The 25,655-nt window shown below is 45.0% G+C and overlaps 1 protein-coding gene across 5 annotated transcripts in view; it reads left to right on the top strand.

The window, feature by feature from the left end:
- CTNNBL1 (catenin beta like 1) overlaps positions 1-25,655 on the top strand; it is a 58,707-nt gene that overhangs the window by 15,138 nt on the left and 17,914 nt on the right. For all 5 annotated transcript variants that reach the window (XM_075166958.1, XM_075166953.1, XM_075166954.1 and 2 more), the window contains 7 exons: positions 1,466-1,561; positions 3,879-3,972; positions 4,864-4,955; positions 8,230-8,302; positions 8,585-8,643; positions 9,371-9,519; positions 18,324-18,505. In XM_075166958.1, coding sequence (XP_075023059.1) covers positions 1,466-1,561; positions 3,879-3,972; positions 4,864-4,955; positions 8,230-8,302; positions 8,585-8,643; positions 9,371-9,519; positions 18,324-18,505 — 745 coding nt within the window. The remainder of the gene's footprint in view (positions 1-1,465; positions 1,562-3,878; positions 3,973-4,863; positions 4,956-8,229; positions 8,303-8,584; positions 8,644-9,370; positions 9,520-18,323; positions 18,506-25,655) is intronic.

Here is a 25,655-nt window from a genome sequence, read left to right as displayed (position 1 = left end):
TAATGCAGTGCAGTCTGTGATTAGCCTTCGTCACTGCAGTGGCACGCTGCTGACTCGCCTCCGACTTGTCCACCAGAACTTCCAGATTCTCTTCTGCAGAGCTTACCTCTCCAGTCAGCCCCAGCTTTTCCCTCCCAGGTACAGGACTTTGCGTTTGTTGAACTTCACGAGGTTCCTATTGGCCCATTCCTCCAGCTTTTGTTAATTTAATAGTTGATTCCTTGCAGAACAAATGTAAGGCAGGTTATTTTCTTTTAACTTGCTTATTGAGTCGCGCTCCAACTTGCTTTTAAAAATTGTACCCTGGTACCTTTGACCATGTTTTTGTATAAGTATGAGGGACTGTCTGCCCAGTGAGGAGTAATCACCCTTCTGTTTGGTTCCTGATGGCAGTTGCAATTGGGAGTGACATCTACCCACCAAGAAAATGTACAGATAGCTTTGGCTTGGTTAAGGAGTGCTGTAGAGTATAAAGAGAGTAGTAGTCTTACTGATACACATCTTCTGCAGTGCCTAGAGATAGGTTGACTTGGGACTGGGACAGGCAGCTCTCTTACAGTCTTTCCTGAGACTAGTAAGTCATGACCGAAACCTTGCTAAGAAAAGATACGTGAAAATACCTTTCCCGCTGCTTCTTGTGTGTCTGAGCAAACGCACAAATAGGAGAACTGAGAGGCTGGATTGTTAGCCTGTGCATTTTAAAGAGATTCATCACCAAGTTGTTATATAGGACATGCAGAAAACTGCATATCCTGTTCTACCCCAGTGGGACTCAGGCAAGATTAATCAGTGTGTCTGAGAGAATAGGAAAGTGGGTCTAATGAGGTGGAATACGTCTCATCGTACAAGAGAGCTGTGTAGCAGTCAGGGGAACCGTGTGTTATGCAGCCCAGAGTTAATGAGTGAAAATTGGGCTGGCAGAAACTATGCTGTTCCTGCGAGGTCTGTGGTTAGAGGAGCATGCCGTCCTAATTGGGCCAGGCAGAAGGGGGTGATCGCTCCTGCTTCCTGCAGTGGCCTTGTTAGGTGCGTGCCGTATCAGGTTAGCAGGGGTGTCACTGAGAGCAGAATACCCAAATCAGATTATTATAACTCATTTCTCTTTGCTTATATTCAATCTTGACAATGCAAGATGGTGCCTAGTTATACCAACTCTAGCAATTTTTATTTGAAAAAATTAAAAAAAAAATCATAAAGAAGCAGTAAAATTGCCTGATACAGTAAGCGTACAATCACATTTGTTTTTATCATTCCTAATTGTTAGGATTCCCTGATTTTGGTGCTTATGAGGACTGTCTGCTGAAGTAGTGTCTGTGCTCTTGGCTCTGGCGTTCCTGTGCCCCGTTGCCGTGATGTACTACCAGTTGTTTTGGATCGTGTCATGAGCACGCTGGCCTAAGAGAAATCTGCTTTTGATATTAAATGTGTCTGCCTCTGTGTTGGTTGTCCTTAACACCTAGCACATGTTTCCATAGCTGTGGTAGACTTGCTTCAAGAACTGACTGATATAGATACTCTCCATGAGAGTGAAGAAGGAGCTGAAGTCCTCATTGACGCTCTAGTAAGTAGTAAACTTCAGGTTATTTTAATGCCTGAACAACATCTGCCTTATACAGCACAGCAGCGAATGCTCTGAACTGCTATGCTTTCTGCAGCTGTGGTTATCCATATTGCCAACACCACGGTGAAGTTAGCCGGGTCAGGAGCCTGCTCTCTTGTAGCTGAAATGCTGTATTGAGGACCATGATGGGCGTTTTTAACGGAATGCCAGAGTTTGGGGAGTGGGTTCTTCTTGCACCTTGTCTACCACTTCTTTTTTGGAAGGAACATGCTCATATTGCAAAATTTGCCTAGGCTGGGATATTTTTTTGTGCAGGGGGGGAGAATGAAGTAATATTTGTGACTTGGACAGCATCCTACTGAAAATAGGAATTTGATTTGCATTTTTCTTCCTTCTTGTGGAAAAGGTTGACCGCTGTTCACTCATGAAAAATTGAAGTCTGTGGCAGGGTTCAGATTGTTATCTGAAGGACAGCGGAGCCATTGTGATCTTTCAGTCTAACCTCTTGCACGGGAGTCTTCTACCCAGTAACTCTTGTTTCAAACCCAAAAATCTGTGCTTGAACTGGGACATCTGTTGTTATAGTGAGGGTATGTGTTTTTCTTAACAAGAGGTAAAAGCGTGAAAGTTTTTGTGTAACAGAGCTAACGCATTTTAAGGGTGGAGAAGGGTTTAGAAGTAATGGTCCTTTTTGGTGTAGAGATTAGACAACCCCAGAAAATTATCTACATGCAGTAGAAGATGCATTGCTCGGTCTTAAGTGCTCCCTGCCTGGTTAAATCTCTTGAGTGCCTCTTGGCCTCCGTGGTGGTGGGCTTCTCCTGTTCCTGGCGTTTGCGCTGGATGCCTCCTGCTCCTTGGCTGTGGGAGGAGGATGCCGAACTGAGCACAAGCCCTCCAGAGAACTGATGCCCAGCAAAACTTGAGATATACAGGTTTGTCCTATCTTTGGGTAGCTTCTGCTAGTGAATTGCTGCGTTTGTGAATCGCTGTGGCTCTGCCTTGTTCTGTAACTATTATGTTGAAATTGAAAGATGGGGAATTACGGGTTTTCTTTTGTTTGCTTTGTTTGGCTGTTCTGTTTTCTCCTACAATCATTCTTGTCCAGTCACTATAATGTTACCTTCCAAAGGTTAATGACAGTGGCTCGGAGCTGAGTTCCTCCAGCTGGCCTCTGGGCTGTTCTTAATTACTCTGCCTTCATGGAAAGATTGCTGGATGAATGAACTGGTAGAGAGGAACTGCTAGAGAAGATGTTTTCTATCAAATGTGCAGAGAAGTAGTAAATCAAGCAAAGTTCTTTCTGTTTTCCTTGTCACCAGCCCACTGATAATAGCCAAGTTTTAGAGGTTTTATTGTCCTCTTTGAAAGAAACAGGTCAGGCATGTCTTCGGAGAAATGTTTAGATACCTGCTTTTTAGATTACTTTTTTTTTTTTTTTTTAAAAGAAGGTAGGTATAATGTAGGGTATCTGTGAAGATTGTTGCACTACCTTCCACAGCAGCTGATACTTGTATTTTTTTCCGCGTGTTCACTGGGCCCAAAGCTGGTTAACAGTGTTTGAATTGGAAATGTTATTTTGTTTAACTTTTCCAAGCTTATGTCTGCAATGGAAAGTTAGCCAAAGTCAAGCTGGACTCTGTCCAATTGCAGCTTTAAAAGCATACTTCTTGTGTTAGCTGTTTGAGTAGGAGGCTCCACCTGCAGATGTGGGTTCCTGCTCCTGCTGTTGATTTGTCTGGGTTTCGTTAGCTTGCTGAAGTCAACTTGGTACATTCATCTTGCTAGGATTTAAATGCAAGGCTTCAACTGGTGGATTTGAATCTGCATGTGTGAGCATTGTTCCTTCAGCTTTTGGTACCTATTAAGGTGGAAGATATAACAAAAATGTAGGCAGACCAGCAGTAAACAGTTGAAAGTAGAGCTGCTTGCAGAGCTGACAGCTAGCCCATCTGTGGTGGTTTGTGGTGCCTCGCACTTAAGAATTCTGAGGGATTATAAATCAATCAGGCTGGTTCAGAAAATAAGACTGTGACAAGGTGCATGTTTTCCTCCAGATGTTTTTTTGTTTAATCTGAAATACAAAAGTTGTTTAATTAATTAGGACAAACATAGCGGCAGATTTACTTCGTGAATCCTTCACTTCCTCTGAGATTTTAGAGCAAGATTTTAATGTCTTCTGATCATGTCTGGCAGGATGTTTCAGTAGGGCTTATTGATATTTATTATTTATTAACCCTCCCTGTTCTTTCTCCTTCGTCTTCCTTTTTTCAGTCTGTCTTACCTTTTTATCTTTCGCATGACCCCGGTGATGTAGGTGGAGGGCCAGGTCGTGGCCTTGTTGGTCCAGAATTTAGAGCGCCTGGATGAAAGTGTGAAGGAGGAAGCTGATGGTGTCCACAACACACTGGGTAAGTGGCTGTTGCACAGCCTCTTGCCTCTTCCTGTATTTCGTACAACGTGGGGGTGGGTTATCCCTCCCCTTCCTTTCCTCCCTGCCTCCTTTCCCCTTCATCTGCCAGCACTAGGGTAGAGGACTTAGTGCAGCTTTCGTTCAAGCCCAGCTTCAACTCGCAGTAAAGCCTAGTCCCTTGAGCCGGCGTTTGTCGCATGACTGCTGGTAAGGTGCCTCTTCCCAAAGCGGTTATGTAGGGAGGTGCTGGTACACGGATGAAACTCTGCACCAGGGGGTGTGCTCTACTGCCCGTGTATTTACTGTGTACTTATCTGTCAGCTCCACTTGCTCCGTTATGAGAGCTGTTCATGTCTTAGCAATATATTTAACTCTCAGGTAGTAAACCATTTGTATTTCATATAAGCACATCATTACCTCTCTGTTCCCCAGTCTTTGCACAGCACAGTAACTGCTTTGCAGTGTGTCGCCGTTATTAGCATTTAGACCATCATCCACTCCTTTCAGTCATTTGGGATTGTAATCTCCCGAGGACTGGGAGAATGAGAGAGACTGGAAATGAGAGTTCCGGAATTTTTGCTGCCGCTGTTGTTGTTAGTTTAGTTTTGTGCAGTGAGAATTGCTGCTGGAATAAAGGGAAGGTATCTCAGGCTTCTTCCAGCAGGAACTGGTGTCACACTGAGGGTGGACTGTGTGGGCAATGTGAAAACTGAGAGAGTATCACAGACCTGAGCTTAAGACTCACTCAAAAAAAAAAAAGGTAGTTTTATGAATAAGATGTAACTTTGAGAAGAGCAGTGCAGCCCTAGGAAGGACCTGGCAAAGCAGTACGGGCTTGAGATGAACTGCAGGTGGGGAAAAATGACTGATTTCTGTGCTTTCTTCTCAGCAATCGTTGAGAACATGGCAGAGTTCCGACCAGAGATGTGCACAGAAGCTGCGCAGCAGGGCCTCATGCAGTGGTTGCTCAAGAGGCTGAAGGTGAGCTTGTTTTCCTGTTGTCATTTGGGAGATATCACAGTAAGAACGGACAGGCCACTGGACTGGAAGCTGGTGTGCTTGAGATGGTGTTTGGCACAACATTAAAGGCCCAAGCCTATTTGTTGTTGGCTCTTTCCATTTGCATAGGTATCTTTGTCACAAGTTCTAACATTTGTGGATACAGTGAATTCAAAACTTGCCTCAAACTGGGAAGTATGTTCCTTTTAACTTATTATAAACTAGAAAAATTGAAGGCGTTGGCTTTATGTGCAAGAAGCTTTACACAATGTGATGCAAGTCTGTGAGTAGAAGTACTCTCATTTTCATAGTGTCTGGAAGAGTATGTGTAATGTTGAGTCTTCTTGAATGTCTTTGGGTTTTACTTGTTTCCGTGGAACATGTCCCTGATCCTGCCGTGAGAACTATGGTCTTTCCTGCAGAATTGGACCCTTCACAGCGCTACAAAACAGCGCTCGGGCTCCAACCGCTGATGTGGTCGTCCCCAGTAGCTGCCATACCACTGCGTTCCTAGCTCAAGCATCAGTAGAGCTAGAGCTCTGCCAGCGCCCGCCTTGCTTCTATAGACCAATTAGTATGAACTTAAAACATCGCTGAAAATAAGCCAGTTTTGCGCGCGTGTGTGTGTTGGAGAAGCCAAGTTAAGGACAAAAAATTAGAATTCAGGGTTTGTATCCTCTGCGGTTTTAGTTTAAATGAACATACTTCTGTCTTGTCTTTATATTGTAAACGTCTTACGGTAGAAGGTGTCTTTTTTCTGTTAGTATGATTCCTGTATGGTGGATTTCTGGTCCATGGTTAAGACCCGTAGGAATATAAAAACTGACCAGTGAGCGGGGAAACTAATAAAGACCATTTTATGCCTTTGCTTCCTACGTTTCTAACGCTTTTTTGCGTTTCAAGTGGTGTCTCTGATTAACTGCTGCTGGTGGTGGCTTTTTCTTTGAACTCATCTAATTGCCTTTTGAATTCAAAATTACTTCTTGATACTCTTAGCATCCTGTGGCAGTGAGTTACACAGTTTAACTCTGTCTTGTGTGAAAAGATGCCTAAACTTTTCCTGGAAAATACTGTAGGAAAGGAATGGATAGTTCAGCTCTCTTACAGAGCTAGTGAAGGAAATTTAGCAAACAGATTCTGGCTTTTTCCTACCCCTATTTAGGCATTAGCACTTCCATACTTAAATGTCTTTATGGTTAGAAGGCCTCTGAATCACAGAAATACTCTATCAGCTTTGTAAGTGTGAAGATACCCCTCTGTGCCCCTCATATACTTGTTAGCAGAAGTAACCTATAATTTCTCACTACAGGTAGAAACATAATTATATTTCTTTTGCTTAAAAACAAAAAGTGAAGTTAATTTTATTCCCGGCAGGTATGTACTGCTGCCTGCCTTGTAATTACTCTGGCAGCTGAAAGACTTAAAAACTTGGGAAAGCAAAATAATCACAACTTGGATTCCCCTGCTTGATGCCACAGAAAATGAATGTTCAAGGCGTTCAAAACTTGGTGCTGAATGTCTCTTTCCGTTGCCCTGGCATGTGCTAACTTTGTCTGGATTTGGGGATGTGTGATCAGGCAGTGCTTTGTCTTGGTTACACGCTGTTGTCGTGGGGAGCCGCACGCTAACGGAACCCTCGCTCAGGTGCCTTCGCTATTGGCAGCGCTTGGTCTTGAATCTCTCGCCCTGCCAGCTGTGGTTAGGATTAAACAAGGATCTCAGCATCCGGGTAGAGCGTTGTGCTGCTGAGGAATGTCTATAGGATGAGTTTTAGAATCGGGGTTCTCTCTAGGCGTCGGTAAGGACATCTGGCACACAGCACAGAGTGTGAATTTCTGTCTTCTGACTGCATTTCAGGTTGCGTAATTATATTCTGACTGTCAGAACTGCCTCGGAAAGCTCGGGTGGAAAGCTTAATAGCTCACTTCTCCAAACATAAGCAGGGTTTGATGATGTTGCGTGCAGCCTTGAGAGAACAGAGCGTTGTTTCCTAACGCTTGCTGTAGGACAGCAGTTGGTATGCACCGTGATAGGAGCCAGCAGAGCTGTACAGCACCGCGCGCCTGCCGCCTTCCCCCTCTTGTGCCTGATTGCTTGGAAGTGTTACGTGGTTGCTAAAATACCATCATCTACAGAGTGGTTGGGGATCGTTTGGAATGAAAAGCTTTATTTAAAGTCAATACTTCGTGGCATTTGGGATCTTCCTGCTTTTCACATTTTTGTGTTGCGTGGTACTTGTGTATTGTGACCTTTTCTTTGGTAGCAGGTCGGGATAATTGGCCCACGCGTAGCCTTGCGCAGGCAGGTGCGCTCAGTCAGGCTGCAGGTAGTCATGCATTTGGGGAAAAAAATTGTGGGTGACAAATGGTATGTTTTAAGCCTAGTACTTATTGCTTGCTTTTATTTTTTCTTCTCCTCGAACAGTGGAATACAAATAGCTGGTAACTGATGATTTTTAAAATTGTTTTGTTTATTTTATAAATTCCTTCAGCAAACCAGTTTGCATTATTATCTGATGGGTTAATGTTTAGTCTGTTTCTGTAGATGAAGCAGTTTTGGCAGCATGCAAAAACATTGGATCCAGTTCAGAATCCCACTTCAGGGATTTTTTTTTTTCTTCTGAGGGGAAAAAAAATTCAGCATTTTGGTTTCATTGTAATTTTTTTTTTTTTAACATGCTTGAATATGGAGGGAATGTATGAAATGAAAGTAACATGACTGTGCAGGCTAAACCAATCTCGCATCCTTCTGATTGTGACATTGTGATCCTCGTACAAAACTCTGGCAGTTACTCTTTAATGTTACTGTGATGTGTTTTCTGAAATTCTGTTTTTGGTGGCAGGTTCAGACTTTCAGAATAGGGATATGCTCATGCACTCATATAACATTATGGAAAATTTATGACAGGAAAGAGGTGCCGTGTTGCAAACAACTGGAGACTGTTCTTGGGTGTTTTGACCCAACTTGGTCAAACCTACTTATGTAGGACAGCGTGAAGGATCAGAGCTGAGTTTCTACACAGGCGTGCCTGAGCACACACACAGAGACATACATGCACCCTGCCCATACGCCGTCACCCCTGAATCAGAGAGAATTATTACTGTTTTGTCACTGAGGCGTACTGCAAAATTACCGCTGTTGTATTTTGGTTGAAGCGTTGCTCACACCTTCGGTGGTTTGATTAGTGTGTTCTTCAAATCAATGAAACACAGAGCGCCGTGCCCTGACGAGCCTCTTGTTCCTTCTTCACCAACAGGCTAAGATGCCTTTTGATGCCAACAAGCTGTACTGCAGTGAGGTGCTGGCTATTTTGCTCCAGAATAATGATGGTGAGACATGCCTCTGGTATCGATATTCTGTTAGAGTAGGATCCAGCCTTCTTTCCGATCACAACAGCACTCTTCTGCCTTCGGCTTCCCTTTGCTTGCGCTCTCTCTCCCGCGCGTGTGCTCTTTCGCATACGCATGCGCTCTCTCTTTCTCTGCAGCTTTTGTACTCTGTCAAGGCGTATTGATTTTGTTCGCTGATGTATCAGTGTTAGATGGCTGTAAAATCTGACAGTTAGCTTCATTTTTCTCTCTCTTTTCCCCCTTCCCCCCACCTCCGTCTAGACAACAGAGAATTGCTTGGGGAGCTGGATGGGATCGATGTGCTGCTTCAGCAGTTATCTGTGAGTAATTCACAAACGCCCTCTCTACCGTCAGGAGACTGGCAGGCTGCGTGTGAGGAGGTGGAACAGATTCTGGGTGTAGTGCTGTCCTAGCCGTCTGTAGATACTGAAGCAAAGCAGTGCTTTATATTTAATGGTGGCATAGTCCTGAATAACTTCCACGCAAGTGGTAAGTGAGGTTAATCCCCGTTTTAAAGATGTTAACATTGAGGTACACAGAAGGTAAATTACTTTGTTATAATTGCATGGCAAGTTGGAGATAGGCAGGGTTGGAATTTCCACTCCATTCTCCACTCCAAGCACTGGGCTGCATTGTGCCTACATTTGAGCTAGCTGAAGGTAATGTGTTCATAGTTCACTTACATTTCTTGAGGTAGTACTGTCTGCAGCACCCTCAGGTATGCGTTGTGCCTAGGAGTTCTCTGGTAACAAGCTTATCCACATACTTTTGTGAATTGTGCAAGTGGTGAATTTGCCTTTCCCTTTGGAGGCCCTGTATTGTCTTTAAGTTATGCATTAGACTGCTGCACTTTCGTTGGTATAGTCAGGGCAGTAAAAAGGGCAGCAGAGTTACAAGAGAGAATGCATCAGTGGCATGTATGATTGCTGGCTTATGCATATCAGATGCTGAAGGCTTGTGATATAAAATGTTCATGTATACTCTACAATGGTGTGGACCAAATTGGGCCTTCCATTTTGGGGTAATTTTGCTTTCTTTGTCATGCAGGTGTTTAAACGACACAACCCTAGTACAGCAGAAGAACAGGAAATGATGGAGAACCTGTTTGACTCCCTTTGCTCCTGCCTAATGCTCAGTTCCAATCGCGATCGCTTCCTGAAAGGCGAGGGTCTACAGCTGATGAATCTGATGCTTAGGTACCCAGATAACTTTGTGATTTTCTTGCCTGCTTTTGATGTACCAACACATGTTCTGGCTAGATGTTTGTGTTTTTCCGTTTATAAAATTTCTGTGTTAGCATATTTGTCTGTCTTCTCTTTCTTTTTTTCCAGCATGTAAGTTGGACCTTCTCAGACATATAAGCTCCACTCTTTGTCTTTAGCTTTGTTTCCTAAGAATTGGGGTTACTACGATAGCTGCTGGAAAGTAACAGTGCAGATCTGTGTGGCAGAGACCCAGATGAAAGAATGTTGTAGGTCAGGCCGCTAATCCTCTAAGGATTTAAAAGACCCCTATGAGGGTAAGAGAGAACCTTTGGATCTCTCTAGGGAAAATGTTTTTCCTTTTGTTCCCCAGTTCAAGCTTCACTGTGTTGTGTATCCTCTGAGCTGGTGAATTTTTGTGGATGTTGATACAAAAATTGCGCTTGTGAAATGGGCATAAGTATGCATTTCTTCTTGTGACATGTTTTGTCACACCGTGAATCTCCGGGGCTTCTCTGCTCTTTCTTCACTTTTACTTCCTAGCCTGGTACTGAATTGTGTCTTCTGCGCTGACTGGCTTCCTCCAGACCTCAGGACTGGGCGCAGCGGGGCTCTGTCTGGCTTTCCCTGGTGTGCTAGGCTGCGTCTGGTGCCTGGTTAGCAAACGCCAGCAAGAAATGATGTATTCCTGCAGCGCATGGCTGGGTAATGTGCAGCAGCAGGGAACTGAATAAATAACCAAATGTGGATTATTCAAATAGGAACACTGGGTTTTCTTGAGGCTAATTAAAGAAAAGCTCCAAAACTAAGAACAAGAGGGAAGCCTCCCTCTGCCTCGAGTACTAAGCTGCTAAGCTAGCCTTGCAGAACTAATTACTTGGAGTTCTTGTGCCATGTGGGTGGGACTCAGTGTTTGGATTTTTAATAGCTTTTTCCCCATTTTTGGACTCTACTGTTTACCACTCTCTGTACCAGGATCCCAGCTGGAAAACTACGACAAGAGGAAAATTTCTCCCTCAATGCATTTCCCCCCCCCCCTTACTTGTCCTACGCTGCAAATGTAATCTAGAGAGAGCAGCACCTAGTTGGGCAGAGAAAGTAAACTTCTTGCTTTGAGAGTTGAAAGTGTTAAGCTGGTACTTTTATTGCTGATTCATGTTTTTCCTCTTTTGAAGAGCTGCCAACCGCTTTTCGTAGTATTTCACACTATCCGTGTTGTTGACATGTCAGTTCATTCCTATACACAATTTTCTTTTTTTTGTCTTAATACTCCTAATGAATGAAGCGTCAGGATCCTGACACAGGTAATCATGCATGTAACCTAAAACATGTGAAATCAGTGATGCTCAGCACATGCTTAAAGCTACTTCCATACTTCAGACTGACTGGCTGGGTCAGAGGCGCAGTGCTGTCCTGAAGCTTTTACTTTTGGTAGGTGTGTATTTCCCTATCGCTGTTGTAAGCTTGCTTCTGGTAGGCATGACACAGACGTGACTGTATGTGTGTTATTTAGGTAGTTAACTCAGATCTTCAGAACCGCAGGAATGCGGTGCTAAGCTCTGCTATTTCTTGGCATCTCTTGAAAACCAACCTGGGTTTTAAGTTTTGGTGCTTTGTCGGTAGTAAGTAGTAAGAGAATGAATGATGTTAGAGTCAAGCGCTCTATGGAGAGCATAGGAGATGACTGAGGTAAAAGCACTGCTTTGTGGTGATGAAAATTAGGGAATGGATGCTGGGAGAAGGCGGCTACATTAGGAGGAGAAGCTTTGGGCATGCTCAGCTGCTGCCATGGGGGGTACTTGCTTTTGCAGGTTGTGGTGTGATTGAAGGTAGAAAGCTCCGCTGGACTTAGCACTTTGGTGAGGAAAATAGAGCACGTTTCTGTAGCTTTCAAACCACCAAGCAAAGCAAAGTGTCTGAGAACTGACGCCGCAAGGTTTTGGTGTTTGTTTGCCTGTGGGTTTTTCACATATTTTATTATCCAGAAGATATTAAATGGCTATTAATTCTGTTAACCTCTGTTATCATTGGGAGTTCTCTTGGTGTGTGCTTAAAAGCTCTTACAGGTGCTCAGTTTTTCTGGAACAGTACTGCTTTGTTAACTGCGGGCGAGCATTGTAAGTAGGGAGTGAACCTTGATAGTTGTGATCTAGAGAGCTGCAAGGGAGTATTACGCTTCTGTAGCTTCTTGATACCTTCATGATAAACAACAAAGAATAGAAATGCCATTCAGTTGTGATTGACCACCTCGCCCACAAACAAGGCAGAGTATTTTTCTCTCCTGCTGGTGTCCTCTGAAGACTGGGGGGAGAGATCTGTTATTTTTTGTTTTTACTTTGAAGGTGGTTAATCATTGTACCATAGTCTGTGCAGATGAAAGGACAAATAAGCAAAGTTGAAAGTTTATTGACATGATGTGAGATAGATAAGCTGTGTGAGAATAAAGATATCAGACTTGAATCTCCATTACTGTCTTAGAGAACATAGCATTCTGTATCTAGCGCTACCCAATACATCTAGCCAAGTTGTTCTGTTAATAACCGTCATGCTCACAGACCTGCAGAGAAGTATAGCATCTTTCAGCTGAGCATTTAACCTGCTCAAGAGATTCCTATAGACAGTAATGAAAACAGGACTACTTTCTGTTAAGCTGAGCCTTAAAATGTATGGCCAACAGTGAAAGATGATATTGTATTGTGTGAATTTCTAGTAGTTTATGGGGAGACAATGATAACACCTGAAAATGAGCACAATGTGGCTGATGTGCTTTACGTGCATGTCCATAGCAAGCCGTGTCCTGACTTGGTGTTGTGGTCTCGGACTTGCGGTGTTGAGGGGGACTTGCAGGTGGCCACTGGGAGTGGAGCTTCACCGAGCAGGTATGTGGGAGGTGAGCGGAGGGGTCTGGGAGAAGACCAGATTGAGAAGGACAGAACCTGTGACAGAAATGAAGTAGGAAGTTTTGAAGTAGGATGAGAGCACAGGTATATATAATTATTTGATTTGCATCTTTGCAACAATGGAGGCTCATTTATTTTATGGAGTGTCTATCAAAAATGAGATGGTTTGTCAAGGTGGTAGCCACCGGTGGAAAGTTTATAAATGTCACATAGAATTAAATTCAATTTTTTTTTAGGTCAGGAAACACTTTTTAGTACACAGTCCCTCAGCCTTGCCTTGGTAACCTAAATGCAGTTTACCTTACAAAGCTGAAAGAGAGAAAAACAGGCTTGTAATGTCAGTTCACTTGCGCGCACTGACAGGAAGCTTATTGCTTTTGCTGTAAAATTGTGTTAAGGTTTGGAGGAGATGCAGCCACTCGCTTCCCAAGGGATATGTCAAGAAGATTCTCTGTTGCATAGGAAAAATGACGTGTGGCTTTCCCAGTTATTAACCGAAGGCGCGTGTGTATGCATATAGGCAAAAGCAGCAAAGGGAGCTTACGGAAACACGCATCACTTGGGCAACACGATCTTCTATTCTGCAGCTATTCAGTGGCTTTTGTTGACCCTCAGAAAAGCATTTGCTCCTGTACAGCAAAAACAAGGTGAAAATGGACAACTCTGTCCGGCTTCCCAAAGCTTGACTATAGCTATTTCAGGGTATATTTTTTATGATTATTAAAATCCTTTTATGTTTTCTTGTCCTGCTGTTCCTAATGACCCCATGGAAACTTAGACTGTCGCTTTACTAAATCTTCTGGTTAATTAAACGGAACCATTTTATGCAGCACTTTTCCAGGAAATCTCGTATTCCGCTTTTGCTAGTATTTTGGAAAGTGAGAGATTGTGTTATGTTAATGTGGAAAGTCCAAATAATGTTAGCCCCCTGAAGAGGGCTTTAAACTAAAGTTGCTGGGGGAGGGGAACCTCAATCCTACCAGTTTGATGCCAGTGCCAGCAGTAGATGCCCAGAGCCTGGAGAAGGATCACAGGTCAGCAGGAGAGCACCTGAAGAGCAGCACAAAGGAATTCCAGCCACTCCGACCAGTAAGTCGGCTTCGTTGGGGGCCCAACTTAAGTGCCTCTATGCAGACGCACGTAGCATGGGGAATAAACTAGAGGAGTTAGAGACCTGCGCACGCCTGCAGGGCTATGATCTTATTGGCATCACGGAGACGTGGTGGGATGGCTTCTATGACTGGAGTGTTGGAATGGAGGGATACAGGCTCTTTAGGAAGCACAGGCAGGGGAGACGAGGAGGGGGTGTCGTCCTCTATGTCAATGACCAGCTGGAGTGCATGGAGCTCCGCCTAGGGATGGATGAGGAGCCGAATGAGAGCTTATGGGTCAGGATTAAAGGGAGGGCAGGGACAGGTGACATTATAGTGGGGGTCTGCTACAGACCACCCAACCAGGAAGACCGAACGGATGAGGCCCTCTGTAGACAGATAGGAGCAGCCTCATGTTCACAAGCCCTGGTCCTCATGGGGCACTTCAGCCACCCCGATACCTGTTGGAGGGACAACACAGCAGGGCATAAGCAATCCGGGACGTTCCTGGGATGCGCTGATGATAAATTCCTTCTCCAAGCGATAGAGGAGCCAATGAGGAGAGGTGCTATGCTGGACCTTGTTCTCACCAACAAGGAGGGGCTGGTGGGAAATGAGAAGCTCAAGGGCAGCCTTGGCTGCAGTAACCATGAAATGGTGGAGTTCATGATCCTTAGGGCACCGAGGAGGGTGCATAGCAAGCTCACTACCCTGGACTTCAGGAGAGCAGACTTCGGCCTCTTCAGGGATCTGCTTGGTAGAGTACCATGGGATAAAGCGCTGGAGGGAAGAGGGGCCCAAGAAAACTGGTTAATATTCAAGGATCACCTCCTCCAAGCTCAGGAGCGATGCATCCCAACAAAGAGGAAGTCAGAGAAAAATGCCAGGAGGCCTGCATGGATGAACAAGGAGCTCCTGGACACACTCAAACACAAAAAGGAAGCCTACAGAGGGTGGAAGCAAGGACAGGTAGCCTGAGAGGAATACAAGAGAAGTTGTGCAGGGATCAGGTTAGGAAAGCTGAAGCCCTGATAGAATTAAATCTGCCCAGGGATGTCAAGGGCAACAAGAAAAGCTTCTAGAGGTACGTCGGGGATGAAAGGAAGACTAGGGAAGATGTGTGCCCTCTCCGGAAGGAAACGGGAGACCTGGTTACAGGGATATATGGAGAAGGCTGAGGTACTCAACGACTGTTTTTGCCTCAGTCTTCACCAGCAAGTGCTCAAGCCTCACCGCCCAAGTCGCAGAAGGCAAAGGCAGGGACTGGGAGAATGAAGAAGTGCTCACTGTAGGAGAAGATCAGGTTCGAGACCATCTAAGGAACCTGAAGGTGCGCAAGTCCATGGGACCTGATGAGATGCATCCGCCACTATCCATCATATTTGAGAAGTCGTGACAGTCCGATGAAGTTCCCACTGACAGGAAAAGGGGAAACATAACCCCTGTTTTTAAAAAGGGAAAAAAGGAAGACCTGGACAACTACAGGCCAGTCAGTCTCACCTCTGGGCCCAGCAAGATCATGGAGCAGATCCTCCTAGAAACTGTGCTAAGGCACATGGAACATAAGAAGGTGAATTGGTGACAGCCAACATGGCTTCACTAAGGGCAAATCATACCTGACAAATTTGGTGGCCTTCTCCGATGGGGTTACAGCATGGGTGGATAAGGGAAGAGCAACTGACATCATCTGCCTGGACTTGTGCAAAGCATTTGACACTGTCCCGCACGACATCCTTGTCTCTAAATTGGAGAGACATGGATTTGACCAATGGACCACCTGGTGGATAAGGAATTGGCTGGATGGTCACACTCAAAGAGTTGTGGTCAATGGCTCGATGTCCAAATGGAGACCAATGACGAGTGGCGTTCCTCAGGGAACGGTATTGGGACCGGTACTGTTTATCATCTTTGTCGACGACATGGACAGTGGGATTGAGTGCACCCTCAGCAAGTTTGCCGATGACACCAAGCTGTGTGGTGCGGTTGACACGCTGGAGGGAAGGAAAGCCATCCAGAGGGACCTTGACAGGCTTGAGAGGTGGGCCCATGCGAACCTCAGGAAGTTTAACAAGGCCAAGTGCAAGGTCCTGCACGTGGGCTGGGGCAACCCCCAGCATCAATACAGGCTGGGGGATGAAGGGATTGAGACTAGCCCTGCTGAGAAGGATTAGGGCTACTGGTGGATGAAAAGCTGGACATGAGCCAGCAATGTGCACTCACAGCCCAGAAGGCCAACTGTAGCCTGGGCTGCATCAAAAGAAGCATGGCCAGCAGGTCGAGGGAGGTGATTCTCCCCCTCTACTCCGCTCTCGTGAGACCCCACCTGGAGTACTGCATCCAGTTCTGGGGCCCCCAACGTAAGAAGGACATGGACCTGTTGGATCGAGTCCAGAGGAGCGCTGCAAAGATGATCAGAGGGCTGGAGCACCTCTCCTATGAAGACAGGCTGAGAGAGTTGGGGTTGTTCAGCCTGGAGGAGAGCAGCCTTCCGGTATCTGAAGGGGACCTATAAGGAAGCTGGAGAGGGACTTTTTACAAGGGCATGTAGTGATAGGACAAGGGGTAATGGCTTTAAACTGAAAGAGGGTAGATTTAGATGTGATGTAAGGAAGAAATTCTTCACTGCGAGGGTGGTGAGGCACTGGAAGAGGTTGCCCAGAGAAGCTGTGGGTGCCCCACCCCTGGAAGTGTTCAAGGCCAGATTGGATGGGGCCTTGAGCAACCTGGTCTAGTGGAAAGTGTCCCTGCCCATGGCAGAGGGGTTGGAACTAGATGATCTTTAGGTTCCCTTCCAAGCCAAACCATTCTATGATACTCTTCTTCTTGACATAATACATGTACCAAAAGAGTTCTCTCAGATGTAGAGGTATTAAAAGGAGGAAAACAGTGGTTAGCAAATAAAGTTGTAATTCAGAGCTCCCTGGGAAGACTGAGGTCACTCCCTATTTGGTGACACTCACGTATGCTTGTCTTTGAATTAGTGTTCAGCTAAAAGTTACCTCAATAAGCACAGATGAGACTAAGATAAACTGCTTGCCCTCCGGCAGAATAAATATTTCAAATAAAATCAACTCTAGACAGTCCAGTCAAGCAGCTATTGATCTCTAAAAGCCTGAACTTAAACCCAATGAATATTCCAGAGATCAGCTCTGTGCAACCTTCCTAAATGCTGATCAATATGCAATTACTTCCCCTGAAAACATTTCTTACGTTGTCTGGCCTAAGAAGTATTTTATTTTTAGCTCCCTGTAGAGGGGGGGTGGGGGTGTGGAGCCACCCTCCTGCACTGCTCTTCACTCGTGGGTAGACCTCGCTGCGGCACCAGATCCCAGCTGCACGTGGTGCTTTCAACAACCGCGTCGTGCCCATTGGAAGCACCCGCAGCTGCACTGGGCAAAGTAACTTTCTTTTAGGCTAGGATGGTAATACATGGTTTTTTTAGTTTGCATGTTGTTAGGTGTTCGCAAAGGTAGGTCTTTAAAGGGAAGGTGTTTTCCACAGCCCTCTGGAGCTTGGGCTTCGGGAAGCCCTGGAGGAGGGGACCCTGCTGATGGACGTGAGGTCCGGGTGTCCAGCTGCTGGGCAGCTCAGCGTGCGCTGCTTGCAGGGGGGCAGGCTGCTCCCGCACTGCTGGGTTTGGCAGGTGGGTGCTGCTGCCTCCACGGGGGGAAAGAGGGGGGGCTGACCTGTGTGAGTGGTTTGCTCTTTACAGATCCTTATTCCAGGTCCACAATAATGTCTGAGCACCTTAGAGTATTGCAGAGCAACTAGCGTGTGTCCGAGGAGGACTGTTCTTTCATCGTCTCTCCGGGGGAAGAGCACAGCTTGTTTCTGGGGGGATTTATTTTCATGTGTGCATGTAGCTGTACATTTGTTAGAGAACAAATTCTCTTAGAGAAGAGAAAATGAGAGGAGATTGCCCTGCACTTCTGGTGGAAGGTGGTGGGGGTTGTGACTGACCTGCCCTGGGGGAAGTGTCTCCTGGCCTGGGCTGGCCTTTGGGGACGATGGGGGCTCTCGTTCTTCAGCTCACATTAGCTCCTGCTGAACTTTACCTGGTCTGTTGGTTTTATGGGCTGTATTTTTACTGCTTTTTCAGTTCATGTTTCACAAGATATTTTAAATTTTCCCCTGGATGAATTTTAAATTCCTCTGTTTCTGGTTTGAGAGGTACAGGACTTTTGGAGATCATTTTCAGACCATCTGTGTGCTATCGGTCTGAGTTATGGGCATCAGCATTCTGAACTGGCATTAAAACAGAATAGCCCAGAATCAATCTGCTTCCTTCCAAACTTGGTTTCTGGAGATGGGGTTTTCTTCATTACAGCTCACCACCAAACTAAGCTTACCAAACTTACTCCTTTATTAAATTGAATTATTGCTAGATCTAAATCCTGATCTTTTGGGGGTGACAGTATTTGCCTTGTGTCCCCAACCCAGTCTCACCTGCTGTTCTGTGCTGGTGTTTGTAAGGTGGTGAAGAAATAACTTCTTCAATAGCCAAGAAATAAAAAATAAGAAAATAAAACCATAACAATAAAATTTATAAAATGAAATAAAAAGAAAATAGAAAATAAAACGAAATAAAAGACATTAAAAAAGAAATGACCAAGAGAATATTCTCAACCACAGTTTTGAAAAGAATATTTGTCAATATAATATTTTGGCTTCTTGAAGAAAATCTTGCTTAGAGCTTGTGCTCAGACTCTACATACTTTCCTTGTCATATTCATTTCCCTTTCCACGTAGTGTAGTCCAAAGCTCCTCACGTCCCTGAAAAGTTTAACTTGCAGCTTGCTTTTCACAGAGAGAAGAAGATTTCCCGCAGCAGTGCCCTGAAGGTGCTGGACCACGCCATGATTGGACCGGAGGGCACAGACAACTGTCATAAGTTTGTTGATATCCTTGGTCTGAGGACCATCTTTCCACTCTTCATGAAATCACCCAAAAAGATAAAGAAAGTTGGAACAACTGAAAAAGAACACGAAGGTAGGTGTGCTTCCAGATCCTTCTTACTGTCATGGAGGAGGTGAATGGAAGTGTCTGAAAAGTACCTGCAACGAGGAGGGAATGGCACACCACCAGTCTGTTCAGGGCTCCTCCTGCAGCTTTCGGGTCCAGGCAGCCTGCCCGCTCCCTGTCGCAGGCTAGCTGTTGATGACACACTTGCCCTGCTTGTTTTGGTATCAGCAGTTCCTGGCGATTCCATTTCATGTGCTGTTAATAAGTTATTTTACTCCTGTAGGGTCTGTTGTTTGAAGCTCTGACTCTTTGATGCAAAACTCTTTTGAAAAGAGTAATGAGGCAACTACAAATGTCACCTCAAAAGCAGTGTTTTCATGGCTCTGAGCACTGAAGTGTGACTCCATGAACATCAGGCATTCCAGAAATAAACTGCATGCTTTTGAAGTTGCTTTTTTTTTTTTTTCTTTTTCTATTTTTTTCCTCTCTCCCCTGGAAAACTCTGCTTTAACAGAAATCTGCTATGGAGTATCACTGCAGGACCTTATGCTGAACTGAATCTAGGGTCAGTCCCTCCTGCTTCTGGTAACATTACCTTTTTCATTTTGTTGATAATTGACTATGTCTTGGAAGAAACTTTAAATACTGCCAGTGATGCTTGAGGTCTTGTGCCAGTTCATTACTCATCTCAGTTCTATAAAGGGTGAATATTGTCAAAAGCTGAAGAGGTGTGAGTGGGTCTCAGGCTTGCCTAGTATCCATCCTTAACTTTTGCAGCAAACCAAAAGAAAACAGCAACAAAACGGGAGCTCTAAACCCAAATACCCTGCTTTGGTAGTGTCCTTGCAGCTCAGGTGAAACCAGATGTCCTGATGTTCTCCAAATAAAGGCAGGGAGGTGCTGCCTCCTGCAGACCTCGCTGGGCGCTGGGCTGAGGCGCTGGCTGGGACTGAGCACCCCCTTTCTCTGGAAGAGCTGCAGAGCTGGGAGCTGTTCTCGTCCTTCCTGAGGACAGGGTGGTGAGGAAGAGGAGGGGCAAATTCAGCAAGCGGCTGTTTTCTTCTTGAAAACTGCCAGTGGTGAGCTGGTAACTACATTTGTTCTAGAGCACCAACATTAAAAGACGATAACACTCTGTTAACGAAGGCAGTGGCTTGGCGAGGCATGCTTAGGCTGCGGAGGTGGGCTGAGGCGGGGTGGTGGGTCGAAGGAGGAATTGGCCGTGCCGTGGGCTGTGTGTGCACGCGTGGCGGAGGCTGCTTTCCTAGCACGGGTGGAGAGAAGGGGCTTACCTGCGGCCCGGCGCCAGCCGTAGTAACGATTCACCCACAGGCTGCCAATTCTGGCTGCCTTATCTGTCTTGCATTGTGTTACTTGTCTTGGATAGATAATGGCGAGGAAGAAATGCTGTCATGTGTTCTGGGGTTTATGTAATAAATTGCAGAGAGTGCAGTTGCGCTTAGATGATGGATTTAGGGGATGTTTTGAAATCTTCATTTGCAGTATGAAAATAAGGTTGTTTAATTCTTCTTACTGAGAGAAAGGTCGAGCTAGAATACGAGCTTTTGAGGACAGAGATCTGGCTCTGTGGCTCATGTCACTGACTTAATTTTTCAGTTTGGGAAAGTGAGTTAATCTCTATCTCATCTGCTTCGTCTTGAGACTGCAGATGACATCTGTGTGTGATCATGGCTACTGTGAGGATTAGGTAGCAGTCTGGAAAGCCCTAAGAGGGTCAGCTCCTGCCCTCAGGAAAATGGAGTGACCCATGCAAACAGTCTTCGTAACATACCTCCGTCTCATTAATATTCAGAAGAAATGGAGGACATGAAGATAAGTCCAGAAATCAGTTTTATTAAAATAAACTCTCCCTAAAACGCTGTGGTAGTAAGTCCAATTTTCTTTGTTTTGCATCACTGGGCAGGTGAGTTACTGAATTTCTAACGATGGGAGTTAATTGAGATGTTTAACAGAGTTCCCCTGGAGCCTGTCACAGCTATTGTCCTGACACATGTATAAGCAGCATAGTATATGTTCTTACTTTGCCAAATGTTGCACCAGCAATACAGTAATTGCTCTGTGCTCGGGGGCACTGCTGGTTGATGGTTGGCTCCTGTGAGCCACTGGCTGAACAGGAACACTGCAAAGAGTCCTCGGTGCCTGCTGGCTTTAAAGGAAACAGTGCAGGTCTAGCGTGATTGAGAATCGATGCCCTCTGTGCTGTGTTGATCCTAGGAACATGCTTCTTTCTGCATATCTCTTTGTTTATTTATCAAAAAGAATGCTAGTATTCAGTCTTCTCTTGTCATCTTTTCTTGTAAAAACTTTATCCTGTGTTCAAACTGTTTTTAAAAAAAAAAAAAATTAAAATTAATTAGAATGATCCTCTTCTGCTAGGAGAGCGTTCATGTATATGTCAAATGGAAGAACACTCCTTTGAAGGATTAACTGGAATGGCTTTGTAGCAGAGGCATCAGTATTTATTAAAAAGCAGTTCTAAGGAACTGCGCCGTGAACGCATTCACTGTAATGCCATTGAGACTGCGTCGGGACAGACGCTCGTGGTTATGCTGCAAAATATGGCATTCTCAATGGGCTATTAACCCTGGAGCCTAATTACAACTGCCTAAAGGACAACCCTGTTAAAACGGTTCAGCACTGGGTGAGGTACCAAACAGCTCTGCCAGAGCGTTTCTCCACCGAGACTCTACCTCCTGCGCCTGTCCTGGGCGTCCCTTTGTCTGCAGTGCAGAAGTGCCGCCAGGCTGCAGGTACCAGCAGCAGCTGGGGCTCGAGGGTGCTTTAGCTCTAGTTAGCGACGCCCCTCTCATTGGGCATCCGACACTCCATCTTTATAACACAAAATCTTTTGTATGTGTCTGGTGGTCGTAGTAAAATACTCGTCTTGTTTTTATTTCATAGTAATGTTCTTTTTACATAGGAGATAGTCTATAAAATAATGTTTATTTTATTGTCTTGAAGGTAATGTTCTGAATGTGACAAAATAATAAATACCCTAGGGAAAAAAACTCAGTGTGACTTGGTGAGCTTTTATTTATTACAGAAATTTATAATCCAAATTAAATATGATAAAAATAACTTTTCTGTAATGTATTTCTCTCTTTTTTTAAAAGCTAGCATAAAGGTGCCAGTGCTGGTTAGCTACATTTTTGTTCTAGGGAGCCTGTGAACAATTTAAATCCAAACTGCACATATTTGTGCTTTATATACACTATGTACTTAGGAAAAAAGAAAGGGAAAATTTCTTAACAATCCTTATGGATGATCTGAGCCTGAAGATTTGGCTGGTGGTGTCTAACTGACTACACATTATCTATCTTCATTACCTTGAATTTTGCCTGACTTTGTACAGATCATGATATACTTCTGAGGGTATTAGATTTGGGAGAAAAATCTCATTTGAGCAATTTCCCTTTTTCTGAGGCAGTGAAGCAACTCAAAACAGAAATATTTTGTGGTTGAAGACAGGAACGGCTTAGTGTTTTCCAATGTCTGTGGGGTCAAAATACCTGTGAGTATCCAGCTGGCTTGGCCAGGCTTAAAGAGAAATAGTCCGTCTTAGAAAGTAGCGTGTCTTGGATAGGGTTTTGTTGTGAGGTTGTTGAATGGCGTTAGCAGGGTCCCCCTTAGACGCTGCTTGGCATTGCGTGGAGCGGATGGAAAGGCAGATGAGGCAGGCTATAGGAGGTGGAGAATTAATGACAAGTATTACTGCAGAAATGCATTTAATTCCACTAGGTGCTCAGTGTTGTTTTTGTGATTGGCTGCTCCCTGCAATCTTCCTGATTAAGGATTGTGATCCCTCTGGTAGCGCATCCAGACGGGGGTCGAGTCAGAGACGGAGCGCCGTGTACAAGGTACGATACAGCGTAGCTTGGCCGTAGCCTTTTGTTGTGGCTTATCTGTATGGTAAGCAAGTAACACGTGGTAGTATAATATAGCCTACCTATAGTGAGCATTGGTAGAAAGGTAAAGGCCAAATCGTGGAGTAAATGTGCTCTTGGTCAGTCTAGACTGGGGGCTACGTTACCCATATAAAATGGTGAAATCTGCCGTGTTCGTGTGTCCGGACGGGGCACCCTGAGGGGAGCCTGGCTGCCTCGTGGCTTCGGTGGGACTGAGCTGGAAGGGCAGAGAGGGCAGAGGCAAGCGTCTGGGGTGTGTGACTGCAGGGAATGAAGGGGAATTTGGCTCTGGGTGGTTCTTGGCATGAATATAGGGTAAGATTTAAAATAATGCTTCTGTATTGTGAATTTTGAAATGTGGGGGATGCTGTACGAGCGTCTGTTCCAAAATTTCTTCTGTTGCAGAGCTGAGGGTCAGCTTGTCTTCACTGTCCATAGGGGTGCAAGGGCTCTTCGTGCTGGAATTCCCGCAGCAACAGTTGAATCGAAGTGTTGGATGCTAACTTGAAATTCTTGAACAGTCTCAGTGAGCTAAAAATGGAGAAAACACAAATTCCTTCTGAATTAGAGAGTCTGTAGTGAAGCAGTCATAACTTGCTTGATAGGCTGTATATTCTCCTGCTCTTTCTCAGGACAGTTATTTGCAGTCTAGTTTTGCTCACTTGGAGGGTCTAGTGAACTATAAAAGGATGTTTGTCCAATTCATCTTCATTTAAATGCCTTCTCTTGACTTAGATGTCAGTTTTACTTAGGAATACTTAATTTGATAACCTGAGAATTAGTTCAGCCCATTTCCAAATGAGAATTCCTGTCACTGTTTTTTTGCCTGTTCGCCCTCTAACGATAAAGAAGCCTCTTTTGGAGATACTCAGCTATACACTTCCTTTAAAAAACAACAACAGCAAAACCCATTTCTTAGTAAATATGCTCTTACTCCTTTGTAACATACACCGAAAGGCAGCAAAGCCCTTGGAATGAATACCTGCTGCAGAACTAAGTTCCCTGGGCATGGAAAAGTGAAAAGGCAGCAACGGAAAAATGGCCTGATAAAGAGTTATCTTTATTAACTGAACACCCCCTGCCAGCCAGCAGAAAATATTTTTCATTTGGTGGTCTTCTGAAGTGAATACCTAGGGAAGGCATCAGTCGGTTTAAACAGAACTTTATTATGCCAATTTGTTATTTCACCATCAACCCTCCAGAATGCGACAGGAATCTGTTATTTGAATGAGCCATGGTGCTGAGTACAGAGTTAAATTTATCTCAAATAAGGTTAGCGTTCTCTCTTACAAGAACGTCACAAAAATAAACTTTCTCAGACGATCGATTTTGTTGGTTGGATTCCAGCTCACCAGGGGCATTGTGTGCAGAGCTTTTTTCAACCTTTCCAGGCCCCACTTTACCCATCAGTAAAATTGTTTCTTACTGTTGTCAGTATTTTAAGATAAGATTTTTCTTATCTTAATAATAAGATAAATACTGTGATACTTGAGTGGGTTACTCCTGTAAAATGCAGATTATTAATGCATGTGAAAACGGGTAGGCTTATTAGATGCTACACCATTGGAATAGCATGTCCCTGGTTCCACTTGTAATCCTGTAACGAACCAGAACACTCGTGGCATGCAGGAGCAGTCAGTCTTCCGTGACTTTACAAGCTGCATTGCAAAAGCATTCATATGCATCCGAAAGCTGCGCAGAGGAGAGGCTTCGGAAGTCGCCTCTCAGCACTCCTCTTCTGCTGCGGATTTAGGCTGGGTCGGTCGCACGCCTGCTCCCAGGGTGTTTTGGCAGCGTGGCCTCAGTGCGAGCGTCCTTGCTCCCGGAGCTGGGGAGCGGCTGGTCCTTAGGATGTGCCAGGGGCTTCGTCCAGGTTTCCCAGCAAGCAGACGTGAAGCCGCAGAGTTTTATGCCTAGGAAGGGTAGAAGTTTCTGAAAGAGCTGGCTTTTATTTTTCTGGTATTTTCCTGCTCCTAATTAGAAACCACAATTTATCTTAAGAGTTCTTTACAAGACAGAAGGCTCTTAAATGTATTCTGCGGGGTTCACCAGAATATCCTGCTTGTCCACCTAATGGCTGCTGTCCCCTTGCACCCAGAAGCGCACGCGTCCCCTTCGGGAGGATGCTTGCCTCATCTGCGTCAGTATTGCAGGGCAGCGTGCTTGAGCTTCCTCCCCTGCTAGGCAGATGTCCGTTATAATGAAATGTAAAAAAAAAAAGGGGGGGAATAATAAAGGGAGAGGAGTGTAATGTTACAGCTTGATTTGACAGGACCTCCTGCTGTTGCAGCTGCCAGTGCCAGCCATGGAATAGATTAATCTGTATTCCAACACGCCGCAGCTGAAGTCAAGATCGATCTAATTAGGGTGTTTTAAACACTGCTTGCATTCTGAAGTCTTCGTGCCTGTCTGGAGACGGAAGGGCTCCCGAGAGCTCGAGGTGATCCTGGTCTAAGCAGGACTCTGGTGAGCACATGCGATGTGACCTGCCTAGAACCAGGGATGTGGCCGGCACGGTGCGCTGCACTGCAGCGTCGGCGTTGTGGAGAGTAACAGGTACGTGCAGGTGAACCAGCCGATGGGGCAGTAAACAGGGTTCTCTGCTAATAAGAAAGAAGCCTCTGTCTTCCCATATCCATAAATTTGTGAGATTTGGGGATGTTTATGTGAAAAAAGTTGTTCTTGATGCATGCTAGCTGCCAGCTGATGACTGTTATTCCTTTAAAGGAATCTTCGGTGGTGTTGAGCACGGCTCGTTTGGTGTTTGCTTTTCAAAGGAAATACATTGAGTCGTTCTTAGAGATGGGGGCTAGGCAGCAACTTCTGCCTCTGGCCTTGCCTGTTGCCCTCCTTGAAAATAACTCTTTTTGTGCAGGTGATGTGGACTTTGGCTGAGCGTTGGCACAATTATTTAGAAGTTCCCAAAATATTCAGAGGCAGGCAGGTTACCCCAGGCGTCGCCCGAGGGCGATGTGTGGCTTGTGCCTCTGTCTGTCAGCTGAGATCAAAGCTGGGCAGCTGCAGGTTTTGCTTTCTGAGGACGGAGAATAGCACCAGCTACTAATTGGTTTCTGAAGAAGATCCAACTCAGAGCAAATATTGTGATTATGGACTTCTAAAATTTTGCATGTGTGAGATAGATATTGGTGCAGTCCGTGGGAAAACTGTGAGACCCCCACGTCGGCAGAAACCTTCACGCCCAGGCTAACACCTCTCTGATTGCTTGTGTAAATGCTTTAGTTCATTGAATA

Source organism: Calonectris borealis, chromosome 17 (assembly GCF_964195595.1).
Source record: "Calonectris borealis chromosome 17, bCalBor7.hap1.2, whole genome shotgun sequence".
Taxonomy (NCBI): Eukaryota; Metazoa; Chordata; class Aves; order Procellariiformes; family Procellariidae; genus Calonectris; species Calonectris borealis.
This window is presented reverse-complemented; position numbering and strand designations above follow the sequence as displayed.